This window comes from Ooceraea biroi, chromosome 12 (assembly GCF_003672135.1).
Source record: "Ooceraea biroi isolate clonal line C1 chromosome 12, Obir_v5.4, whole genome shotgun sequence".
In the NCBI taxonomy this organism is placed as follows: domain Eukaryota; kingdom Metazoa; phylum Arthropoda; class Insecta; order Hymenoptera; family Formicidae; genus Ooceraea; species Ooceraea biroi.
This window is the reverse complement of record NC_039517.1, coordinates 2,199,686-2,220,042: the sequence shown is the minus strand read 5'-3', so window position 1 is coordinate 2,220,042 and position 20,357 is coordinate 2,199,686. Positions and strand designations below refer to the sequence as shown.

Below are 20,357 nucleotides of genomic sequence, written 5' to 3'. Positions count from 1 at the left end.
GTCTAAAGGACGTCCACTGGATGGTCTGAACCTCCATGACAGACGTCCATTGGACGTCCAATGGAGGTTTTCGTTTTATGTGGGATACTATACATGTATGTTGGCTCTCGTCTACTAAGGCTGCGTTCCGATATTCACTGCCAGTACTGAAAATCTGTAGTTCACGTGACATACACTATAGATTTTCAGTACTGGCAGTGATATCGGAACGCAACCTAAGTACTAACCGAAGGCGGCCGAACCGCTCAGTGGTTCTCTGCGTCACCCCCACCGCTTCGGTGAGTTGCGGCCCGCGGGGACGGATTGGCGGCACTGGACTTAGTCGTGTCGTCTCGATGTGGATGCCGGTCGTGCGCGCTTCGTCGTAACGATGAGCGTCATAAAGAAGGAGAAATTGGAGGCGTATCGGCGCGAGAAACGCAGGGAGAAGATAAGAGACTCGATCAGGAACGTCCTGGCCAACGCGTTCGCGTGGAATCGCGCCGGAGCCGAGAAGCTCGTCGGAGAACCGGCGATGGACGACGAGAAGGTGAGGTTATGTCAGCGAAACGAAAATGATCCCGTGAACGATAAATGTTTTCTCTCCCGTGTGCAGACAAAGCTGTGCGAGGAGCAGCAGGTGCATGAGAACGCCGCGAGTGCTGCGAAGGATGCCTCGTCGTCGTCGTCGTCGTCGGCGGAGGACTCCTCGTGGACGGACGCCGTCTCCTCGGATGGCGACGCCCTGGCGTCGGAAAGTACGCTGTTAACTAAATTCACTTATTTACTGTACGCCCTGCTGTGGATCACGCTCTACGTGATCGCGCTCGAGTACGAGTTCGGTGCGGTTTATTTTGTGCTGTCGGCCCTGCTCTTCGTCTGCCTGAACACCAGGTCCAGGCCGAAGCAGCCGGGCGAGCCCAGTGCCTACTCCGTCTTCAATCCGAATTGCGAGGCTATAGACGGAACGCTCGACGCGTCGCAGTTCGAGAACGAAATAAGATACGGTGCGGGGGTAGTGCGATGAAGTGTGAACCGAACTGACAAAATGTTCAAGTGAGTCGAGTATTACGTCGTTATTCCGTGCATCTTTAAATTGATGCTTGCTCATCGATTTATATTACTTACGACGCCACGGTTAAATAATATTAATGATAAATAATATGAATAATATTGGACCAGAATGATGTGATATAGTGAGCGCGCAGCACACACGTTCCAGTTAGCTTCGCAATTTGACAAAGGAGTCAGATTACAATGAAGTTTTACAATGAAGTTGGAATTGAAGTGATTTTGCAATGACTCTTCTATTTGATTATAATTTGAACAATATTTATTATTTCTGATATTTGAATTACGGACCTGACTGCCACACTGTGGCGACAAAGAGGTACGACGTGCAATATAGGTGATTAGAAAATATAATTATGCTATTTTTGTACTTGTGAAAGATAGAAATATAATATGCAACTGCCTGCGCAATTATTGCGTTACAGTGCGCAGTAATCGTAACGATAAAGAGGGAAAGAGAGAGAGTGATGATGCAAAGCGATGCAAGTGCCGAAAGTGCTTCCTTCGTACAATGCTATGGATATTTTTATAATATTTAACGAAGCGAGTATATGAGATTTTATAATAATATATAATATAATAATAATGTATAATAATACAAAGATTGTGATACGCTTAAATTTACAAGTGAGTTAAATTTATAAGTAAAGTTACATTTAAGGTATTCTACTCGCGTTGCTTTGCATAAACTATCGAGATAAGAGTATCGAAAAATATACGTTGTTACAAGAAGAAATCTCGTAACGATGAGTGGTCGTGGTGTGTCTTGAAATATTTCATACTCCTCTCGTTTCACGTTCCTCGACGTTTCCCCTCGATTTTCCTATCTTTCTTGCAGGATTAACGAAGCGTCCTCGTAGCATTTCGCTATTTCATGGAGGCAGGTAGACGCGCTGTTGTCGGTAGGTTTATGCAGCAATTTGCGAAATTCGATCAGGTCGGTTCTGGAACGCGAGTTCTCATCGGGACACAAAAGCGCCTTGTCCAAATCGAGTAGCAGGTCATTCCACATCCTCGCGCGTAACGTTCTAGAATGCATCGTTGAATCACGTTAATACACCGTTAAAAATTGTGCGTCCATATGTTAAAATTTTCTTGTGTTGCCATGTTTTGATTACTACTTCAATGTAAAATTAACATACAACTGATATGTTATTATTTTTATAACAATTTTATATGTTGCATTAATGTTAACTTCATAACTTAACATTTTGTGTATGTCTCTTAGAAATGGAATATTATTTGAAATGCTTTTAACACGATAATTTTAAACAATCAACATGTCACAAAGTCAGTTTAACATTCTAAAAGAAGTTAAAGTAAATCTTCAAACAATCATGAACTTTGACATATAAAATAATCAAATTTACTAAAATTAAATGTTTCTATCAAAAATAATTTAAGTTGAAATAATTACTACCGTGTGTTAATATAACACAAAAAGTAAATGTTCATATTGTACGAACGAAAATGTTCTATCAACTTTTCTGATGAGTTATTGTAACTTCTCTTCCATGTAGTTTTCAATTACTTTGTATGTTATTTTTACATCACACTTAAAGTTACAATAACAAAAATAAATGTAAAGTATTGTGTTAATTACTTAACGTTTCTAGTTTGTCAAGAAGTAACATATGACGAATGAGTTACTTTAACTTAAAATTTAGAGTGGACTTTCTGGGACATGCAAAAAATGTTAAAATTAACATTTTATTTTTTACTGTGTATAATTCTCGGAATCACGTAATGCTGCGCTCCGGATGATTCCCACGATACATTTGGCCTCTGAGCGTAACAGCGACAGTTAGTTTCGCACAGTAGATACGATTTCCGTGCTTTCGAGAATTAATCATTAATTGATGAGCTTGTCATCAATGTACTTACGGGATATTTTCCATCGCATCGATTTTTGCATTAAGGTCCTCCACGGCGGCGAGCAATGTTTTCAACGTAGTCTTCAGTTTCTCTGAAGGAAAAGCGATATTTGATATTTTTAATTTTCGTGAAAATGGAAAATTATTAAATCGTGAAGAATGAAAAGTACCTTTGGCATCTCGGAATTTGTCAGTGTTGATTGATTCCAAGAGTTTGTTAACGGTTTCGTTAAAGTATCTCGGCTGCCATCGAATCACCGTGCTCTCGGAGAGTCGCCATATAGTCTGGCTGGCCATTTGCGCCAGAATTGTACCGCGTAATCGCAGACTCTGATTACGTCGTGTTTGGTCGTGTGCGAAGTCGCTCTCATTCTTCAAAAAGATAAAAGAACGAAAACTCGTAAGTTTCTCTGATTAATGTTAATCGAGCGCACGAAGAAATATTCGAAATCAAAATCCAATTTAGCGTCGCGATGCATGTTATCGATATAGAAATTTGGAATTTGTGTTATCCAAATCTTGCGAAAGCGCTTTACGTGAAACAATTTACCTACTTACGAGCGAGAATATCACTTGCGGGGTATTCAGGGGAAGACGAGGACCGGATGTTTCATGCTCGAGATATGTCCAGTTACCATCAATTGTCTTGATGGCTTCGACTGCGATAGATCGCATGATGTCGGATCCGGATAATGTCACGTAGCCGCTAGCTAAAGTCATGCATGAAATTCTTTACATTAGTTTCGTTAATAGCTGGAAATTCACTAGAATTTAATATCAATTTTATAAGAATTCAAGCAAACCTAGAGGGTGACCATGCACCGCCACGCAAGCCACGATTCTTCGTTGCGCAAAGATGGGCAGAGTTTGCGGACAAACGTCCTCGGATGCTAGAGACACGCAGAACATCAGACTTCGTCGCGGTCTCCACTCGTGCGCGGTGTAAATTTTATCCAGAATTCCCGCCAGTTCTAAAGCTACGGCGATACCGTCCCCGTTAACCGACAAGATGACATATCTATCTGAAACCATTCAGTAGGATGAGCAAACGGAATTCTGCGAGACGGAAAATATTGCCTACGGCAAATAAAATGTATGCAGTCGTGAAACATTTTAAAGAATCTATTAAAATGTATTAAAATTTTGATTGATGATTCTAATCAAAAAGTCTAAAAAGGCACTTCATACAAATATTATGTAGCTACAAAATTGAATATTATAGAGAAAAGAGAGATTCCTTTAGAAGAAGACTAGAGAAATGAAACTGGTATTAAAGTTTACGTCGCGCTGAATCAAATAATTGATGAGGGACTCACCTGGTTCCCGCGAGCCGCGAACAATCGCCCGAACGCAGGACGCACGATGGCTCACTTCGTGAACGAACGACAAGTTGGAAAAGAATCCGCTGACGCGTCGCGCGTTATTATCTATCGAGTCTGCCGTCTGCCAGTCTCTAATTAAAAATAAAAATTATTTAATGACGCGAGAATTTAGCCAATCCCCTGGTAACTGACCGATTTTCGGAATCGCATTTCGCTCATCAATCACAATCATCGCGAAGTACGATGAGAAAGGAGAGAATGTCGAACGTACGTCGCGCGGTCGAAGGACGCTTCCGCCAATTCCCGGAGTGCCAGCTGCTGGAGGTGCTCCGTGTTCCGCAGGCCGTTTCCCGCGAGTTCCGCGCGCGTTTTCTGCGCCTGAGTCTCCATCGAGCGTTCAGCAGCGAAGCGGCCCAGCAGGAAGCCGCAGAGGAGGCAGAGGAAGCCGACGGAGAAGAGGAACGAGAAGCACAGCCGCTTCGTCACGTACTCGCTCGACTCGTCGATGCCGCGGGCCATCTGGAAGCTGAGGACTCGGTGCATCCTCACGTAGGACCCTTCGCGAGGTCCCTTCCCGGCGGGTGTGTCACCGCAGTTCCTTCCCACCAATCCCTTACGAATCGCGCGTCATGCTCCGTCAGATTGGGTCTCTTCTTTCAGTTCAATCACTGTTGCTCGTGTAATTGCTAGGTCGTAGGATGAACAATCGGACAGCTGTGTGTAGATGGCTGAGATATCAAGATAATTTGTTATTCGATTTCGATCGATACGCGTGCTTTCGTTACATCTCTTGCTGGACGAGCGCACCTCTGTACATCTCCAAATCCGCGTGCACGAGATTCGAATGAGTGCTCATGCGGATGAGTATGAGTGGTATTTTGATAGACACGTATGAGGTAATCTCGTGAACCACACCGAACACGAGCGAAGGTTTCGATTGCCCGATGGACCGCGAACACGATCCACTTTTGCGGATTGAATCACCGTGAGGGATTACAGACGCAGCGTCCACTTTAGCTTGATAGCGCGGTACGAGTGCGACCGTTAAACCCGCTGATAAATCATCGATGATTCGGCGCGAGCGGCGGTGCGACGCGTCTACTCGCGGGAAAATCGCGCGCCGGATTTCATCGCGAAGCCGCACAGCCGTGGCCGTTTTCCGCTGTCTCCATCGTCGCCAAATCGCGTGGGACCCGGGAGATATATTTGACAGTCCGCCTCTTCGACGTTTCGTTTATTTTATTCTCGCGCGCGTTCCCGCTGTTGCTTCTTCATGTTTGCTCGGAGGAAGACAGAAAGCGAAGGGAAGAAAAAAAAACAGAATGTACACAGTGTGCCAAGGGGAACGTAATTGCAAGATTCGTCTCTCGATTTCCGCCCCGGCGAACATTAACTCAGAAATTTGTTGAATTCCTCAGAGTTTATTCCGCAAATTTATTGGGTTGGCCAAAAAGTAATTGCGCTTTTTTCCAATAGATAGACATACATGTCTTGAAATGTAACTAACTTCATTCTAAACCGCAAATTCATTATGTAGGTTAACAACTCACAGTTCAAGCTTGTTTTACAAAAAGAAAGTACACGATTTCGTTAACGATTGTTTCTTTGCCGTCGATTTCAAAATGGAAAATCAAAAAGAACATTTTCGTCATATTTTCTTTTATTACTTCCGAAAAGGGAAAAACGCTGTGCAAGCTCATAAAAAGTTATCTGATGTATATGGCGAAGATGCTTTAAAACTGCGGCAGTGTCAAAATTGGTTTACTAAATTTCGATCTGCAGATTTTAATGTGAAAGATGCACCACGCTCAGGAAGGCCAATCGAAATTGATGATGACAAAATAAAGGCACTGATCGATTCGAATCGGCGTTTAACGACACGAGAGATTGCCGAGAATCTTAACATATCGAAATCGAGTGTTGAAAACCATTTCAAACGACTTGGATACATTAGTAAGCTCGATATTTCGGTACCACATGAGCTCAAAGAAATTCATCTCACTAAGCGTATTGACATCTGCGATTCTCTTTTGAAACGTGAGGAAAATGATCCATTTTTGAGACGTATAATAACAGGCGACGAAAAATGGATCGTCTACAACAACGTCAAACGAAAAAGATGGTGGAGCAAGCGTGATGAACCTGCTGAAAGCACTTGAAAAGCAGATATTCACCAAAGAAAGATTATGCTGTCAGTCTGGTGGGACTTTAAAGGTATTGTGTATTTTGAGCTGCTTGCAAGGAATCAAACCATTAATTCAGACGTATACTGTCGTCAACTGGATAAATTAAATGATGCCATCAAACAGAAACGTCGAGAATTGGTGAATCGCAAAGGTGTTGCGTTTCACCATGATAACGCTAGACCACGTACAAGTTTGGTCACTCGTGAAAAATTGTTGCAGCTTGGAGGGGACGTGTTACCACATCCACCATATTCGCCAGACCTGGCACCATCAGATTACCATTCGTTTCGTTCTTTGCAAAACGCCTTGAATGGTAAAACCTTTACTGCTGACGAGGATATGAAATCGTTGTTGGAATTGCTTTTTGCTGAAAAAGATAAGAACTTTTTTGAGCGCGGAATCATGAAGTTGCCTGAAAAATGGCAAAAGATAATCAAACAAAATGGACAATATATTGTTTAATAAAGTTTTTGTTTCCCATGAAAAATTCGCCTTTTATTTATATAAAAAAAAACGCAATTACTTTTTGGCCAACCCAATAATTATATCGCGAGAAATCATGACGGAATCGTAATTATTGAGATATTAAAAAGTTTTAAATTGAGAGACGCGAGCATTTTGGAAATCACAAATTCGTTGAAAAGTATGACGTGCGCTGTCACAGGCCTTCTCTTGGACACCGTGTACAAAGACGTCAAGAGCGTGGACGTCGCGTGTTGGGCAACTTATTTTGGAGCAATAATACGCTGGCGGTGTTTCATTTATAAATAGTTTTCGATGTGTTACGTGCACGTGCAAGGTTGTTCCAACTATAGTCCGCCTTCCGTGCGGACACTCTCGAACCCTCGCATTTTTCACCCTGCGTGTCGGTGACAATGCCGGTCTCATCCGAACAACTCTCTCGTTTGAACAGAGGAATCAGAGTCAGAGTTCCCCGAACGTTTACCTAACCGGAAGTAATAGAATGGAAATTATAAAATCATCTTGTACTGTTGAATCATCTGTCCATTTAATCGTGACTCTCATCAAGTTTTTACAATGGAATATCGTCTCGTGATGCACAAGAAATTCAATTATTGTATAACAATAGTGACGAGTAAAAATGCATTATGCATGTTCCAATAAGGAAATTAGCGCATACGTTGTACAATTACAGTATCAGTACAAATATCTACAAAATCGATACATATTTCATGACATTTTCTGAGGCATCGGCGCATCCAACGCTATCACGATAAAACATCCTCGATTTCGTCCCGCTTCCTCAAGTAACGGTCGTCAACGTCTGGCTCCACCTTTCAACCGAGTCGAGCCGGATCCGAAAGATTTTTGAGTGACCCTTCAGGGTAGTCTTCGATCACTCTTGCTTCTGAATCCAGAAATCCAGATTCCCCGGAAGACGCTTTGTATCAGGAATTCTCCACAGAGAAGCTACTCGACTCACGGCTTCCCGGACTCGGACTGCACTCGATGGCAGAGGTCCGGGTCGACTCGACTGTAGTTCCGCGAGAACCCGCACGTGCCCAGCTTCAGGCGCTCGTGGCTCCTCAGGTACCGCTTCTGGCCGAAGCTGATGCCGCAACGCTGGCACGTGTAGGGCTTCTCGTCGGAGTGGACGCGCCGGTGCCTCGTCAGGTCGTTCTTCACGCCGAAGCCCTTGCCGCAGACGTCGCACGTGTGATTCTTCTCGCCCGTGTGCACGGTCAGGTGGCCGAGCATCTGCTGCCGCCACCGGAACCGCTTCGCGCAGTACGTGCACGCGTGCGGGAACTCGTCCGTGTGAGTGCGCCCGTGGATGTAGAGGGACGCCTTCGTCTTGAACGTTTTCCCGCACGAGTCGCAGACGTACGGCCGTTCGCCGGTGTGGATGCGCCGGTGATCCTCCATGGCGGTCTTCATGGCGAAGCTGCGCCCGCAAATGTCGCACGCGTGGTTCTTCACGCCGTCGTGCACGTGCTTCAGGTGGTAGTACAGGCTACCACTCTGGGTGAACTGCTTGCCGCACACGTGGCACGTGTACGACTTCTCGCTCGTGTGCGTGCGCCTGTGCGCCCAGTAGCTCTTCCGCGAGTGGAATTTCTTGTCGCAGAATCGGCAGGTCGTGTTCAGTCGGCTCGTCGAGGTGTCGTTCTCCGGCTCTTCGGCATCGGCGATCTGTTTGTCGATCTCTCTCGGATGGGAATTGCACTCGTGCGTTTCCTCGGCTGGAAGTTCTCCAAGTTCCTGCCGCGTGTTCCTCGGCTTGCGCTTCTTTCGGCAATTTGCGCGTATTTTCAGGATTTTCAGGATAGCAGTGGGATCCCCGGTGGATCTGGGGGTTTCCGTACTCTCAGTTGTCTCCTCTTCGTCGCCGTTTGTCGATTTAGACGAGTGAGTCTTGGAAGACGCATCGTTTGTGCAAGATGAACGTTCAGCCGGTACGTCGGTAGCGATGTCATTCGTAAGAGACGAGGTATTCTTCGAATTTTTGTTGATCCTGTCGGAGTTTTTCGTTTGAGACGAGTCGACTTTGCTTCTGAATTCTTCTGCAAGTGTCTTGAGATTAGCCTCATGGTCAGTTATCCGATTATGGGTGATTGGCTTTTTCAATCTGTACAGATGGAGAACACTTCTGATTAGTCATTCTCGTTTACTGCATTTCCATTGTTGCATTATATATAATTTTGCCTCTTATATACCGTATAAAAAATATTAGAATGCAGACATTTCATCTAGCTTACTTGCTTAATTCGTTTAGACAGTTCAAAGATTGATTGATTGTTCCGATAGAGATAGACGGATCTCGAATGGAGTCTAAGGAAACGTTGTAAGTTGAATTAAAATGTTAAGTAGATTAGTTGCCTGACGCAAAACTGAAAATAAATATTTTGACGTATTCATTGAACTTATGACATTCGTAAACCTCTGTGTCTCATACTTCTACAAGAAGAAACGCTCTCTGTACGATTCTTCTGGAACATTCTTGCCCAATTCCACTATGCATTTATGCTTCCGCAGGCACTCTATTTGAATGAACTTCATGTTACAGAATGAACAGGTATATGAAGGTTTTAGTTTACATTCATAGACAAAATGCTCGCAGGAAGCACAATTGTGTTTCAAGTTGAAGTGCATGCTATAGTGGTCGTCCAGTTTTAGCCTCGTCTTAAAGGCATCCTCGCACAAATCGCAGTGATACTGTAAGAATTGCGTCGAGAAGGACAATAATTCATCATAGGTCTTTTCGGACACGCATTCGCAGGTTGTACACAAGGGGCTCCAGTGGGGTTCATTGAAACCGTACCGCCGCTTCAACGTTGTCGGAGGATTCCCGCACACGTCGCACACAAAGCGATTAAAATCCTCATTCTCGTGGAAGTCGTGGACGATTCCTAGGTGTTTGTTCATGTCGTATGGCAAGAAGAACGTCTCGTTGCAGAGGGGACAGGTAAAAGACAATAGCATGTGTGCGGCCTTGATGTGCATCAGTAAATCGTACTCGTAGGGGAAAGACATACTGCACTTTTCACACGGGAAGAGTTCGTTTCTTTGACTTTCCTCCTCCGATTCTTTCTTAGATTCCTGCGCGGGTTCTTGCTCGGAGTCGCGATATATTGTCGATTGAGCATTCTCGACGTTAATCTCGCTAGCTCTCCTCGATTTTTCTGTCTCGTCGCTCGACGCTTGACGCGTGCATCTGAAAAGAAAGTCAAGTCATTTATTTCGCAGCGACTTGAGCAGCGGTAGAGCAGCGCGGCGACTCGTGATTGAGCCTTCTATGATTAACCAAGTAGCGTTTCTGTCGGAAGGACAGGCCGCAGTCGGTGCAGCACCACGGTTTCTCGTCGGAGTGTATCAACCGGTGACGCTTCAGCTCGTATTTGATCCGGAAACGACGGCCGCAGACGTCACAGGCGTGCGGCTTCTCACCAGTGTGCTTGGTGATGTGCAACACGAGCGGTGGCCGCGTGCGGAACGCCTGGCCGCAGTGCCCGCACTTGTGCGGGAACACGTCGGTGTGCGTGCGATTGTGCACGAACAGGGAAGCCTTCTGCTTGAACGTTTTGCCGCACACGTTGCACACGTACGGCCGTTCGCCCGTGTGGATACGTCGGTGGTCCTCGACGTTCCGTCGCGTGGAGAACATGCGGCCGCACAGGTCGCACGCCACGTTCTTGATGCCGTCGTGCGTCTCGCGGAGGTGACGTGCCAGGCCTTGATTCACGCGGAACCGCTTGCCGCAGAGGTGGCACGTGAACGTCCGCTCGCCCGTGTGGATCCGGACGTGCCAGTAGAACGTGTACGGCGAGTTCAGATTCTTCCCGCACTCGGCGCAGTGATAGTACACTCTGCCGTCGTGCTCTATCCTGGCGCGCGTCACTGTATCCGTGGCCACAAATGACTTGCGGCTCCTCTTCGCGAGTTCCGGATGCGCCTCGGTTACGTGGGCGTTCAGCAGCTTCCGCTTCTCCGCAACGTGCTCGCAGTACGCGCAGGGATATGTCGCGGATCGTTTCCGTCGTGGCGACCTCGTTGGTGCAACGCGGCGGCGATCTCCGTCATCGCTCGCGATTCCCGCGTCTTCCGTTCGACAGTCGGAGTCTTCTCGTCTCTTCGTCAAATTGCCGTTCTTCCTTCTTCTCTTCATCGTCCTAGTACGCTTTGACGCATTTTTCTCGTTGGTCGAGTTGGGTTTGCAGGCTGCTATGTGACGTATCAGATGATATTTCCTCTTGAACGCGCGCTGACAGCTGTCGCAGGTGTAGTTCTTCAGGAGCTTGTCCGCTGAGCGTGAGATCGTTGCTCGAGTCTCCTCTTCACGTTGCGAGGCATTCGAGTCCGTTCTCTCGTCGTATCTCACGTCGTCCGACGAATCTTGCGTCTCTCTTTCCGAGTTTTCTGTAGTGCTGCCCACGATCGCGGTTAAGCCTCCGGCCACGTCGCTCTCGTGCTCTATCGCGACGTTACTCGGCCGGAGAGCGGTGATACGTGCCGCGAAAGCTCTCCCCGGGCCACACCTGGAAAAACAAAAAAGCGGCAAGCTGTGAATCAGCTTTCCTCGCAGGCGCGCGGCCTCCAGCTCCGGTTCTCGCAAAGGGCGCGTTTTTATCGTTAGGACGCGCGCAGGGACTCGCCGTGCCGGCTCTTATCGTGATTGTTCAGGTAACGCTTCTGCCGGAACGCCAGGCCGCACTTGAGGCAGACGAACGGCTTCTCCTCGGAGTGGATGAGCTTGTGCCGCGCCAGCTCGGACTTGACGCGGAACTTCTTCGCGCACACGTCGCACTCGTGGTTCTTCTCACCAGTGTGCGTGGTCACGTGGGCCAGCACTTCCTGCCGACGGCGGAACCGCTTGCCGCAGTACGAGCACGCGTGCGGGAACTCGTCGGTGTGCAGCTTGCCGTGGATGTACAGCGACGCCTTCGACTTGAACGTCTTGCCGCAGGAATCGCAGACGTACGGTCGTTCGCCGGTGTGCGTGCGCCGGTGATCCTCTCGCGTCGCCTTCGAGGCGAACGAACGGCCGCACAGGTCGCACGTGAAGTTCTTCAGCTTCGCGTGCACGTCCTTCAGATGTCGAGTGAGCCCGCCAGAATCACGGAACTGCTTGCCGCAAACGTGACAAGTAAACGGTCGTTCGTTCTTGTGGATCCTCATGTGGCGCAAGTACGAGTCTTTCAACTTGAAGCACTTGCCGCACTCGGCGCACTGGAACGATTCCGGTTTCTGCCAGGAGGACACTTTGTCATCACCGATCGTCTCCTGCAGATACTTGTCTTCGCTCGCGACGTCCATGGGATCGATAGGATCGTCGTCCGTGATCCGATCGTGGCTCTTCGCGACGGCTCGATCGTTGCTCGTCTCGTGATCTCTCGCGACACGCTCCTCCTCGCTCGTCCGGACGGGCGGTCTCGTCTGATCGTTATTCCGCAGGCCTGACGCTTCGGCGACCGGTTGCTCATCTAACGCCACGTCCATCACGGCGATCCACACGGAATCGCTGTCCTCGGCCGTCGCGCTCGGCCCTCTCGGTCGCGTTCTCGGCCGGCATCGTTTTCTGTATGGCTTCCAAAACGCTCTCTGCGCGTCCTGGAACACTCTAGACGGTGTCCGGACGCCGCAGGACCTGGAAAATAGCCGAAACTTGACTCCAGATGACTTGACTTGATGAGCGGATCGCAGTTTCGCGCGAGCGGATGACGGCCGAGCGATTTGCCGTTTCGATCGCCGGCTTTGCCTGCACCGATGCTTTGCTCGTTTTTCTTTAAATTATAATTTCTTTAAAGCGGACCTCCGGCACGTCGCACTTTCTCTTTCTATACGCCTCGCTCGGAATTCTGTCTCGTTAAGCCGCCGCTAAAATTGCTCTTGCCGCCAAATCGTCTTTCGTGCTCTCGGGAAATCAGTTTTTAGGCTCACGTCGCTCGAGTCGCACACTGTGCTAGAATCCGACCGTCGTTCGTTCGTGTTCGACGCGTCAAACGCATCGTACATCCATCTTTTCAAGGAAAGCAATTAAACAAGCACTCGTATCGGCATTTTATCCACGCTAGAAATATCGTGGCGATTATATAAGTGAAGCTACGCTTACGTGGACAGAGAACAGCCGGTGAAAGAGCGAACTCTGTGTTTTTCTATGTATAATTAACAAATTACAAAGCTACGAAATCATTACCTGTTGGATTCGTCGGTTTCTTCTGTCCCCCGCGCTTCAGTTTTATCATCAGCCTGCTGGTCCGGCTACAACACAGAGACGCAACTGTATCCCTCATGCAAACTAGCGTCTAATTGCATTTTCATCGTACTCACTTCCGAGGCCTCGCTGTTGGCAATGTTAACGGTTGTCTCCATCGTTGTAATCGGCGCAGGCACCTCCAAATTGTCCAGAGACATTGCGGGAGTGTCATACTGCAAAAGTCTCTGCGTTAATTCTCGAGTTAGAAATCGGAAGCGGAAGAAAAACGACAAGTCTGCTGTCTTGCACGGTTAACGTGCACCAACGCAAAGCTCACTGGAAGAGCCGACGCGTCACGATCTCAAGGAGTCTCTTTGCGCATCGTTTTACCTCTTGCTTGCCCTGCATCCCCAGCAACTTCCGTTCCGCGTTCAGGCATCCCTCGCTCAGCTCGTGCCAGGCCAGCAGCGTGGTAGCGCAGTGGTAGCACAACTGCAACGGCAGGCTGTCGTCCTCCGAGATCTGCGATCACCAGAGAAGTCTATGAGTACCTACAGACTCGCTAACTGGCCTGCTCAGCCTCGAAATTCCACGCTTAACGATACTGTTTTACGTACGCGTATTGGCAGGTGCTTGAGTATTTTCTGGGCCAAGTTCCGCTCTACACCGTCGCCCTCGAAGATCGGGATCAGGTGGTCGTTCGCGTTCGCGCATATCCTGCAGAGGTTTATGAAGGCGAGGGCTGCTGTCCGCTCCTTTAACGTCGCTTCGTCGACGTTCTCCTCTTCAGCGTACCGCTCCTGCTGCGCCTGCGACACCAGGAGGAAGCCCTCTTCGGTCTCCAACTCGCTTCGATCGTCTCGCGTCACCGTGCTCTTCACGGTCTCGTATGATAGCACGTTCTCCTCCCTGGAGGATTCCAGCATCGACGAGTTCCTGGATTCCATGCCGACTGATCACTGATGAATGCGATGAATTCGGAGTTTATGAACCACGTGTCCGATGGCACTTGTTCAACGTAGGAGTCGAAGAAGTCGAGGTGAAGCTTCCCGATCACCGGTAGCCGGCACTTGCGAACGCTTAATGCACGGACGCAGTTCTCCCGCGTTCTGCGTTTTCTGTTCTGACGTCCACCAGCGTACCTGACTTTCATAAACTACACATCGTAGTGATCCCACAGAAGCCGAATGGAACGAATGAATGTGCCATTTGGAGCTTCACGGCTGCTGGTTGGTCGGTCGATCGCTACATCGACGCTTGCTCCGTAGCTTGGCCGACGCGGGCAGGTTCAAACGTTGGGAAAGCGTTTCGCCGCTCATCCTTCGCGAGATGATTGAAAACGATAACGATTGCGTGGTTTTTGGATTTAGAGTAGAACAATGTAGCATTAATTTGGAGTAATTAAAAATTCATGTTTAAAAAATTCATGAAACACGTCTGTGTTGGATAACGCGCAAGTGCGGTTTACATGGTTTTCTCACTCTGATTGCTTCCATTTACGTAATTTAACCCTTTGCCTGTAAACGTTTTTATGGCACCTTTATCCTGTAAACGGGGGTCATTTACGTCCACCTCATTAAAAAATAGGTTAAACTGTTTTAAAAAATCTGAAACAATTCGTATAGTTATATTGACTCTTCTATTTTGTAAATCAATCGGAAAACCAAGTAAAAAATAGTTTGTTTAAACAATGTGGTTATGTAAACAAAGTGAAACACGGAAAACGTACTATTTTGTTTAAAAAATTATAATGTGGGGACAAATTATCGAAATAAAAAAATCAAACGGGAAATTAAAGCGTAAGGATAATACTTTCAATAAAAAAATATTGCAATATGGCACAATAAAAAAAAAGCTTAATTTTTGAGCATGAAAAAAGCATTTTTAAAACATTTGTTTAAGCATGCAAATACAAGTATTTTACAAGAAAATCAATACTTTTAAATTTTAATGTTATTTTATTCACAAAAATAGTTTGAGTAAAGAATATTTACATATAAAAATTGTTGATATGAGAAAAAATAATTATGTTTTACTGCTAAAAAGTGTACTTACACTAAAGATTTTGTCTTGAAACTTATTTTCTAATAATATATATTACAAATCTTTATAAAAAATGTAAAAAGAGTTGATGAAAAAGTCACTCACCTACACACTTGGTATACGTTAACTGTAAACGAGGGTCGTTTACGTCCAGACGCAATTCGAACTGCTTGCTGTACTGGCTGTATGTGGACTAAGCTTACTAAACTTGGGGAGTGTGTACACTGTCTGGATACAATTTTACACGACATAGTCCAAGGCGGCTCCCTTCCTCCGTTTTTAAGGTACCGAAGATAGTCGCTTTCGGCCGGACACAAACGACCCCCGTTTACAGGCAAAGGGTTAATATTGCATTGATTCGTAATATTAATGGCGAACATGAAGAAGATACGTGCGATTGATTCAGTTAATTACCGAAACATCGTGGAGCCATTGAAACACGAGCAATAGCAGCTCGATGGCACAATTTGGGGCAACATTGATTTACAATTTGCCGGTATTCTCACTTTTTCACTCTCGGAATATTTATCCTCTCGATTCGTTATCGTTGAAAAGAGCAAAAGGCGTCGCCTGCGAGTCGTCGAAATGTCATTGTTTCCATTTAACATTTTGCATCCTTCGAAAATTTGGTAATGCTCTCTCCCTCTCGTAATTGACTTCGCCGCTCGCCATGAATAATCGCACAGACTAGCGACTACCGTCATTGTGGGTGTAATGAGAGGATTGAAACAACGCTTCCCTCATCCTCGCGTTTAATTATTAACGATATTCAGGGCGGGCTGGTAGGAGGGAGCTTCACGCAGACTGATGCGTGCATACGTGCGCTTTATTGACCGATTAAACAATCGAGCTTTCATATTTGCACGCGCTCGCGAATGACGCGCGCCCGATGATGTAATGACAGCGATATAAGAGCGCTTGCAATCCGCGCGCGATTAAATCAGGGATTAAATAGCGATTAAATCTACTAATGATTCTGAATCAATATAAATCATCAAAATTATTTCACCTTAAAGTTGGCTGCCAACCACTTTTTCAAAATGCTATAATCTTGTTTGCGTTAACTTACAAACGAAATTATTTATTAACAGTTATAAACGAAATGCTACCATTCGTATATTTAAACTTTAAAAGCATTAAAAGTGGACTGCTGAGTTCACGTAGAACGGATTGGACATATGCCGGGGGGATATCCGGTATTATGATTTTACCGCAGCAACGGTCGCTCGAAACATGTAAACTTGATAAATATCGGAAATTCACATTACATGGTCGTGTATGTATGTATTTGCATGACGAGCGCAGTAATACCGTAATAGCAATCCGCGCGCAATACATATCGTTTTCGTGCTTACTATTTTTTATTACATCGAATTTTATATGAAAACCTGCAGTTTTATCCCGTTTCCGTTTGATACGTGTTTTTCTGTATGTATATTCAATATAGATAGTGCGTTACATTATATATTATTTGTCTGCTACTTACGTTGATTATACGATGCTTGATAACGGTGAGGCTTGATGACAGTAGATGACGTGCATTTGCATTTGCTCGACAGCTGAAAGCACCGAATACACTTCAGCTGAATCGCCAGCGTTACGTTAATCACTGTATAATTATCGTACACGACACGTAGGTGCTGCTCGTTTCGCGTTTCCCTGCTTTTATATTTTGTCTCCGTCGAAAAATCACTATTTGAGTCTCTATTTTATTTCTGGACCGCACGCGACCAACGTAACTTATTATTCCGTACATTTCCAACGACTGAAATAATAAACAGCCAATGTTAAGTCGTCAAACAAGGGAATATATTTTTTTGGAACATTGATATGATCAGTCCGACTTTCATGACGTTCAAGAAATAAATAAACGTTTATTTCGATGTCCTCGATATAAAAAAGATCGATAGCGCCGAGATGTAAGGACGAGGATGCACCCTCAGAAAGGATTTCTGATAACAAGACGAAAAATATTCTTCACTAATTTAATCGTATTACAAGTATAAAAAATATGAAAATAAAACAATTTTTAATTTAAATCAGTAATTTCTATTCTTCTCTCTCGAATTAAATAAGATTGTCTTACTGTCTTCAGACAAGAGTAACATGTACAAATTTATGCTTATATATTCTTGTATGTAGAATAATTTGATATTAGTACCACTTTATAATAGGCTTTGTCGATGTCGACGCATCATTTTCTCACAGTCGCTCGTCGACTCGGCGCTTCTGCGTCCTTTATTCCGATAAAACGGCCAATATTTATGTGTTGCAATCGAAAATCGGGAAAGTGTTTCTGTTATTTACAATGCAAGAAATATTAAAAGATATGGAAATGTAAGTAAGTATATACAATATACTTACTTGAGAAATAAGATTCGAGATAAGACATTTCCATATCTTTTGCACTTATTCATTGTAAATAACAGAAACACTTTCCCGATTTTCGATTGCAACACATAAATATTGGCCGTTTTGTGCAGATTCTACAAATTCTCTTACAAGAATAGAATAAGATGTCTTTTAGATCTGACAATATTGTGAAATCAAGAATATTTTGAACTTGCTAGAAATTTGTATCTAAATCCTTCTGAGAAAATGAATGAGATAGCACGAAGATTATTTGAATCTAGATTTTCGAATTTTCTATTCAAGATTAAAATATGCTTCTTTTCAATAATAAATATGATTGTCGCTATAGCGATCTTATTTTACGATAGATTAAAGAGTAATAGCATTAAGTCCAGAAATCTTTTCTGTGGGTGTGGTTGCATGCAACGAAGGTTTCCGCGAATTTTTCTGCAAGAATCACGAGGTGAACGGAGGATTTTTTTCTCCGGTGGCGAGTGGCGCAGCATGATGGGGGTGAAAATAATGGTAGACGTCGCAGTGAAATCGAATAGTAAATCGTTTATTAGTACGAAGGTGTGTGATAGGGTGTCTCGAGACTGGCCAGCAGGCCGACATTCCGTGAGGGGAAATGCGCGGCACCCGCGGTGGCGTGTTACCGTGACGTGAACGAGTGTTGTGACAGAGCTTTCTTGTTTCTTAACTGAGACGTAAGAGATAGATGTTAGAGCTAGTTACCCTGTTCTGCGAGCCGGCACTCCTCCCTTCCGTCGACTGTCCCGTTTGACGCTCGCCGTCGCGCAAAATTCGACGCTAAACGCTAAATCGTGGGTGGGTGATCAGGTCCAGTCCCCAATATACTGTACATGAAGATCGCATTCGAGTCTTGCAAGTACGCTATTTCTATTTCGGAGGTCCGTAAAGAAAATAAGGGCAAGCGATTGCCTTTATTTCCTGGCAATCTGTCGCAATGCCGATCGCGTGACGCTGTGTTACAATTTAATACAATTCTCGTGTTACAATTTGTTATTACACTTCGTGATTCCGTTCGATCGAACGGAGGCTCTGAAGCTGAACGTTTAGCGTTAGCGTGAAACGCGGGACGGAACTGTGCGGAGACCGCTCGCGAGACGGAACACGGCGCGACAAAAAGGGTGGAACGCCCGTGCGAGCTAACTTTCACAAGAGATGCTACTTGTTACCCCTTATTTCTTTCGGGGGTACTCTAGTGCCTATGTAATTGTGTCCTCTGTTTCGTCTATAGCGCTAAAAACCGCCGCTAAGAAATGTAGCGGTACCAGAATGCGGGGTTGGGAGCTGCCGGGGAGGACGGTGGAGGGAAGGTGCATCCATGTCCCCTCGAAAAATGCAAATCGATAAATAATAATAATTCCGCGGCTCACGTATACGCGCGCGAAGGGTGAGGGAACGTTCTACCTCTAACTTTTCTCTCGTACATTCTCTTCTTTATTTCTCTCTTCCTTTTCCCTCTCATCTCTCTCGCTTTCTCACTCACGTTTATGTTCAGCCCTGCGAGGGCTCGCCATCCTCACGCGCGTTGCGCGGGGGAGGACAACGGAAAGCGTTGAACGAAAGTGACGGTATTGCGAATCGAACGCATCGATTCACGCACGTATCGAGTGATCCAATTGCGTGATCCAACAATTTCTTGTAAATTCATACGCGCTAATTTGTTCGATTTTGTAATGGCTTGAAATCACAACGTTGCACGTTTTTTTTCTGCGTAACATTTTTGCAATTCGGATAAATTATTTTTCATGTGGAAAGTTGCAATCTTAAACGTCACGCTACTCCGAGGTGCTTGATTTGAATAATTGAGCGTCGAATATTTTGCGGATAAATTAAATTGCTGTACAAAAATGCAATAACTGCAATATCTTTGGATCACGCGTACATGGATCGCCCCGTACGTGCTTCGCTCGCTTGCAACACGCGATGCGCAACAATTAATCGTGATCTCCATAACGGAAATCCGCGTCCCAGTCCCAGCTTGGGGCTGCACTCGCTCGTTTAAATAATAAAACAATAATAACTTAAATTCTTTCGCCGCGTACGTATTATACAAGCTATGCACAAGAAAAATGAAACAACATCGCGCGAAACACTTAATTAACATGGACGCAATCAGATACAAAAGCGTGTAACTTCCTCAATTTTATTTCTCTCTCTCTCTCTCTCTCTCTTTTACCTTTCTCTCTCGATCTTCGGATCGGTTTCGCCTTTTTTCGCGTCACCCTCGCTTTGATTGTATGCAGTGTTTCCTTTTGATCTGCGTGACTGTCATTGTGATAAGGGAGCCATATCGTACTGTACACTTTCTCTCTCTCTCTCTCTTTCTTTCCCTCTCGTCTTCGTTCTCGCGCTCCGGCCAGTCATCGCTCTCGCGATTAATCGCCGCCACGTGGTAGAAAACTAGAGTACGCGAGTGATACAGTCCTGACAATTCTGTAGCTCGCGCAAGTATCCGCGAATCCTTCGTCCCGTTCTTCGTTCATCCGAAACATGAAAATTAATTGCTAGCTGCCTCGGCTACAACTTGAGAAATCCGGCTAATTGGCCAATCGCAGATTTCGCTCTTGGTTCTTTGGGGCTTTTCTCTTCCCTTGCGTGCAGAGTGCCGCGAGTGAGCTTCAGCGCAATTCACGCCAAGTCTCGGTACGATTCGTTAACTTATCGTCTTAACGGAATAATTAATTAATTGAATAATACTTTGCTGGTAAGCCGCTCTTTCTCTTTCTTCTCCTGTCTTCCTCTCTCGCTCCCTTTGGCGCCCTCCGCGAGTCGAAAGAAGTAACTTTTCGTTGCGCGAGATTGAATCAGCGCGGAATTGCTCAACTATTTCGCGCTTTTCTAACTG

At 45.6% G+C, this 20,357-nt stretch overlaps 3 protein-coding genes across 6 annotated transcripts; 1 reads left to right on the top strand and 2 right to left on the bottom strand.

Moving 5' to 3' along the window:
• Positions 1-289: 289 nt before the first annotated feature.
• Positions 290-1,779, top strand: LOC105287005 (SAYSvFN domain-containing protein 1). The gene is made up of 2 exons (XM_011352366.2): positions 290-529; positions 596-1,779. Exons 1-2 carry the CDS (start codon positions 371-373, stop codon positions 1,004-1,006), a joined length of 570 nt encoding a protein of 189 aa, XP_011350668.1. The 5' UTR covers positions 290-370; the 3' UTR covers positions 1,007-1,779.
• Positions 1,301-4,918, bottom strand: LOC105287006. The gene is made up of 7 exons (XM_011352367.3): positions 4,518-4,918; positions 4,241-4,377; positions 3,728-3,946; positions 3,483-3,634; positions 3,095-3,296; positions 2,935-3,016; positions 1,301-2,078 (listed from the first exon to the last, which is right to left on the bottom strand). The coding sequence occupies exons 1-7, from the start codon at positions 4,787-4,789 to the stop codon at positions 1,874-1,876; spliced, it is 1,269 nt and encodes a 422-aa protein (XP_011350669.1). The 5' UTR covers positions 4,790-4,918; the 3' UTR covers positions 1,301-1,873.
• Positions 4,919-7,419: 2,501 nt separating this feature from the next.
• Positions 7,420-14,975, bottom strand: LOC105287008 (zinc finger protein 157). 4 transcript variants are annotated; one of them, XM_020034223.2, is made up of 6 exons: positions 13,705-14,333; positions 13,478-13,609; positions 13,222-13,320; positions 13,088-13,152; positions 9,716-10,108; positions 7,420-9,022 (listed from the first exon to the last, which is right to left on the bottom strand). In XM_020034223.2, the coding sequence occupies exons 1-6, from the start codon at positions 14,032-14,034 to the stop codon at positions 7,873-7,875; spliced, it is 2,169 nt and encodes a 722-aa protein (XP_019889782.1). In that variant the 5' UTR covers positions 14,035-14,333; the 3' UTR covers positions 7,420-7,872. The 4 variants fall into 4 exon arrangements, with proteins under 4 accessions (XP_019889782.1, XP_019889784.1, XP_019889783.1 ...); XM_020034225.2 differs by lacking the exon at positions 9,716-10,108 and having other exon boundaries at positions 13,705-14,319; XM_020034224.2 differs by lacking the exon at positions 7,420-9,022 and having other exon boundaries at positions 9,993-11,429; positions 13,705-14,975.
• Between the last annotated feature and the right edge of the window lie 5,382 nt (positions 14,976-20,357).

Coding starts and splice junctions, on each gene's coding strand:
- LOC105287005 (XM_011352366.2), top strand. CDS start 371: ATGAGCGTCATAAAGAAGGAGAAATTGGAGGCGTATCGGCGCGAGAAA. Junction 530..595: donor CGGCGATGGACGACGAGAAG/GTGAGGTTATGT, acceptor TCCCGTGTGCAG/ACAAAGCTGTGCGAGGAGCA.
- LOC105287006 (XM_011352367.3), bottom strand. CDS start 4,789: ATGCACCGAGTCCTCAGCTTCCAGATGGCCCGCGGCATCGACGAGTCG. Junction 4,378..4,517: donor GCGTCCTTCGACCGCGCGAC/GTACGTTCGACA, acceptor ATTTTTAATTAG/AGACTGGCAGACGGCAGACT. Junction 3,297..3,482: donor CGCAAGTGATATTCTCGCTC/GTAAGTAGGTAA, acceptor ATCTTTTTGAAG/AATGAGAGCGACTTCGCACA.
- LOC105287008 (XM_020034223.2), bottom strand. CDS start 14,034: ATGGAATCCAGGAACTCGTCGATGCTGGAATCCTCCAGGGAGGAGAAC. Junction 13,321..13,477: donor GGATGCAGGGCAAGCAAGAG/GTAAAACGATGC, acceptor AGACTTTTGCAG/TATGACACTCCCGCAATGTC. Junction 9,023..9,715: donor CCGACAACGTTGAAGCGGCG/GTACGGTTTCAA, acceptor CCATCTGTACAG/ATTGAAAAAGCCAATCACCC.